The sequence below is a fragment of the Cyprinodon variegatus genome, unplaced genomic scaffold (assembly GCF_000732505.1).
Source record: "Cyprinodon variegatus isolate N-32 unplaced genomic scaffold, C_variegatus-1.0 Scaffold1100, whole genome shotgun sequence".
Taxonomy (NCBI): domain Eukaryota; kingdom Metazoa; phylum Chordata; class Actinopteri; order Cyprinodontiformes; family Cyprinodontidae; genus Cyprinodon; species Cyprinodon variegatus.
Window position 1 is genome coordinate 30058 of NW_015151553.1, and position 3498 is coordinate 33555.

Below are 3498 nucleotides of genomic sequence, written 5' to 3' on the forward strand. Positions count from 1 at the left end.
CTGCTCACAGGATGCTGCCAGGCGTAAGCCAGTGTGATTGCATGACACTGGTGATGGGGATGCCATACAGATTCATGTCAAAAATACCGAACTATCCCTTTAACTGGGTTCTTTACTGTAAACAAAAATTATCGGCTTTCACACAAACAAATTGGTCCCAGTAAATTACAGGGTCGTCACTTTTAACGCTTTACCTGGTAACAGAGGAATGGATGTACCTAATATAAAGAGTAGGTGATAAAAAGGCTTTAAATTGATCCAAAATATGTATTTTCAATGTTAAAAATAACAAGGTAAAAATACTGTAAGATGTTTATTTTTTAATAAATGTAAATAAAATATTGTCACACAGAGGTCGTAATTTTGTTCATTCTTCCTGTAGCGCCAGCCCCGTCCAGATAAAAATAGCCATTAGTAATGTTCAACCTTTTCACTATGAATCAGTGTGAGCTGAATTTGGTGAGAATGTGGAAATCACAAGACGCCATTAAGAGGAGGAGGAGGGGAGAGTTGACTGAGGAAAGCTGGTATTTGTTCTGCTGCTGTTGCTAGGAGATGCTAATCCAGGTGGAGAGCTATGATACAAAGAGTTCCAGTTTCTAAGTGAGGCTGTTAGCTATTAGCATCAGGATCAAAACTTTTTCCCCAGATATATCAGAACTATGAGTTAACTAATGTTGTTAGCTCTAGCTAACAAAATAAAGAGTAGATCCTCAGCCAATCTCATTTGTTTATTTCATCACATGTCTCATGTATAACGGGCACAAAAAGTTTGAGGCAGACCTAACCATAGACATCTACATGATTGATGGAACTCTTATGGTGGCTTAACTGATGGCATCGCCGGCAGCCATCTTACTAAAGGCAGTTTCTTTCCTAGGAGAGTGAAGGTGAACGATTGGTACAAACACAAATCTACTTAATTCACTGAAATAAAGACAAATTTAAAAATGGTTTGGCTTCTTACAAATGTTATTAACGTGGCTACAATTTTGGATTCTAGAACATGTTGAAATGGCAGTATTTCCTTTTTAATATGACTTAATTCTGTAGCACAGTTGTGCCTCTCAGCTAAAGTTAGCTAACCTCATGTTATCAAGGCTGAGACCACAATTAGAATTTAATGGCAAGGTTTTATAAACAACAATGATGACTCTATAATCATAGTGTCTACGGCCTTTCAATGAGGTGGTATTAGCTGAAGTGCTTTCCCTTAATCATAGTTGCTAAAATAATGGAATGTAATTTGCCAAACTATGTTGCTACCAGCTTAGCAAGTAGGGTTTTAATAAACGCGCCCTGTTTAAAAATGTAAAAAGTCTACCATTAATGTATAACTAGGATGTACAGCAACTATACCCATCTCTATAGTTATGCTGCTGTATAAAGACCCTTTTTTATCATATAATTCTCGCACTCTGCAGAATTGCTTTTTCTCACAGTAGCTTCATCTGGCCAGTTCCTGCTATGCTGCTGCTATAAACACCCTTGTTTAAAGATGTTTGAGCTCGGGCTATTTTACAGTGTAGTCCTGTTTCTCTGACTGTGACTGGCTGGATGTGCTCTCTTCGTCCTCTTACCTGGGAGCTGGCCCGGAGCTCGTCTGCCTGGCTGTGGAGCTGGTTGACAGTTACCTTTTTTCTATCTCTTCTTGTTTTTCTATGTCTTCTTCTGTCTCCTTGAATCCCAGTCGGCTTCAGCAGATGGCCGCTCACACTCAGCCTGGTTTTGCTGGGGGTTTTTTTCCTCATTAAAAGGGAGTTTTTCCTCTCTACTGTCACTACAAGCATGTTTGGCGTGAGGGATTGCCTTCAAGTCAATGAATCGATGTAATCAACTGGTTTGCCTTAGATAGAAAACTTTAAATCAATTTGACTTGATGATCTGATGAACTGTAAAGTTCCTTGAGATTACATGTTGTGAATTGGCGCTATAGAAATAAACTGAATTTAACTGAACGAGGAGAAAACCCATCTTCAGTATTTACATTTTTTTTTTACAGTATTTGCATCAGACTGAAGCTCTTTTTGCAGAGTTTTTACTAACCAGTATGTCTGTGCTGGCGATGCAGCTGAGCCGGAGGTATTCCACAGCTCGCTGCTGTAGCTCCACATCAGCGTTGCGGAGCTGGCTGTCTGAACGGAGGACATCCTGGATCGTGCCTTTAACCTCCGGGAACAAGTTGATGAACTTGATGTAAGCTGAGAGCAGCAGAGCCCGAGTTGGTACCGAACACAAGTGGAACTTGGAATGAAGAAGATTGAACTGGACCAGAGGGCTGGAAATAAAGATATGATAGAAAATTAAACCTTGAAAAACAAGTCTGTTGCATAAAACTGCATTGTTAAAAATTGATTTAAAGGCTAATTAACATGCAATTATTACAACATTGCTCACATTAAATGAAAAAAAGGTTTTAAAAAGTCTGTATGTTTGCACACAGGGTTTTTTTTTATTTTTATAAATGTTAAAATTTTTTAAAGGTTAAAAGATAAGGTGCTAAAATATCCACTGATGCAGTCAGTACCTGGACCGTGGGTCACCAGCAATCAAGTTTCCAAACTCCCCAAGAATGTAACCTCCCACCTTCACCAGATTCTCATGACAGGCTGGAGCCTGGAGGGCCTACAGGGTATCAACATGGAAGGGAACAACATTTACTGTGAGGAAAGAAAAGATGCACAACAGAAACAGTGTCCCCAACAAGCAAAACACTGAGCTCAACAGCTACCAATAGAGGCCTAGATTATGATGGTCAATAAGATGAAACTAGTGTTTCAGGAGAAACACTGAAAGGACAGATAGGAGGTAAAAAGCTGAAAAAATCTGCTGATCACTGAGGATTGATATGAAAATAGATAAGGGAAAAGAGGCTTAGATTTTTCAAAATACTCAGTATGTTATTGTCAGATAAAAAGCCTAATTCATTTGTTCCCTGTGAGAGATCCAGATTTTGGAATGTATTTAAGTATTCTTAATTTAAGTTTAAGTTTGAAGCCTTGTGGTTATAACATGTCTTAGATGTTTAGTTTGATGAATATCCAATTTATTTTAAAGGAAAAGTGCGGTCATATTCAGAATTCAAACTTCTGAAAGTACTTTAAATATGAAATTATTTCATACTGTTCAATAAATGATAAGTGTTTTAATTAAGAGTAATTTTCATTTAAATGTGCTTTACTGGAGGCATCCATGTTTGTCAAAGAACACTACTGCTACCTACTGGTTTGTGACGTCATAGTGTGGTATCGGCCGTTGATCAAGTCCCAGTGCTGTATCTAGTGTGTGTCACTATTATCCAAGTCATCTTGAAAACATTCTTCTTCCAAATGTTGGCTACATATTACGTGTTTTTTCTCTGGCCAGAAGTTCGATGGCAAATCCTCCCTCTTCATGTTGGCAATCCAACGCCAAACCCATCCGTGGAGGATCAGGAATCGGAAAGGTGAGAATTTTTTTTTTTTCACTTTTACCCGAAGTTGCAATAAAGTGTGTCCG

The 3498-nt window shown here is 38.5% G+C and overlaps 1 protein-coding gene across 1 annotated transcript in view; it reads right to left on the reverse strand.

Annotated features, from left to right (window-relative positions):
* LOC107101473 (AP-2 complex subunit alpha-2-like) overlaps positions 1-3498 on the reverse strand; it is a 45557-nt gene that overhangs the window by 15077 nt on the left and 26982 nt on the right. The window contains exons 11-12 of the mRNA XM_015400411.1: positions 2528-2625; positions 2043-2278 (exon numbers count right to left, since the gene is read on the reverse strand). Of these exons, the coding sequence (XP_015255897.1) occupies positions 2043-2278; positions 2528-2625 (334 nt within the window). The remainder of the gene's footprint in view (positions 1-2042; positions 2279-2527; positions 2626-3498) is intronic.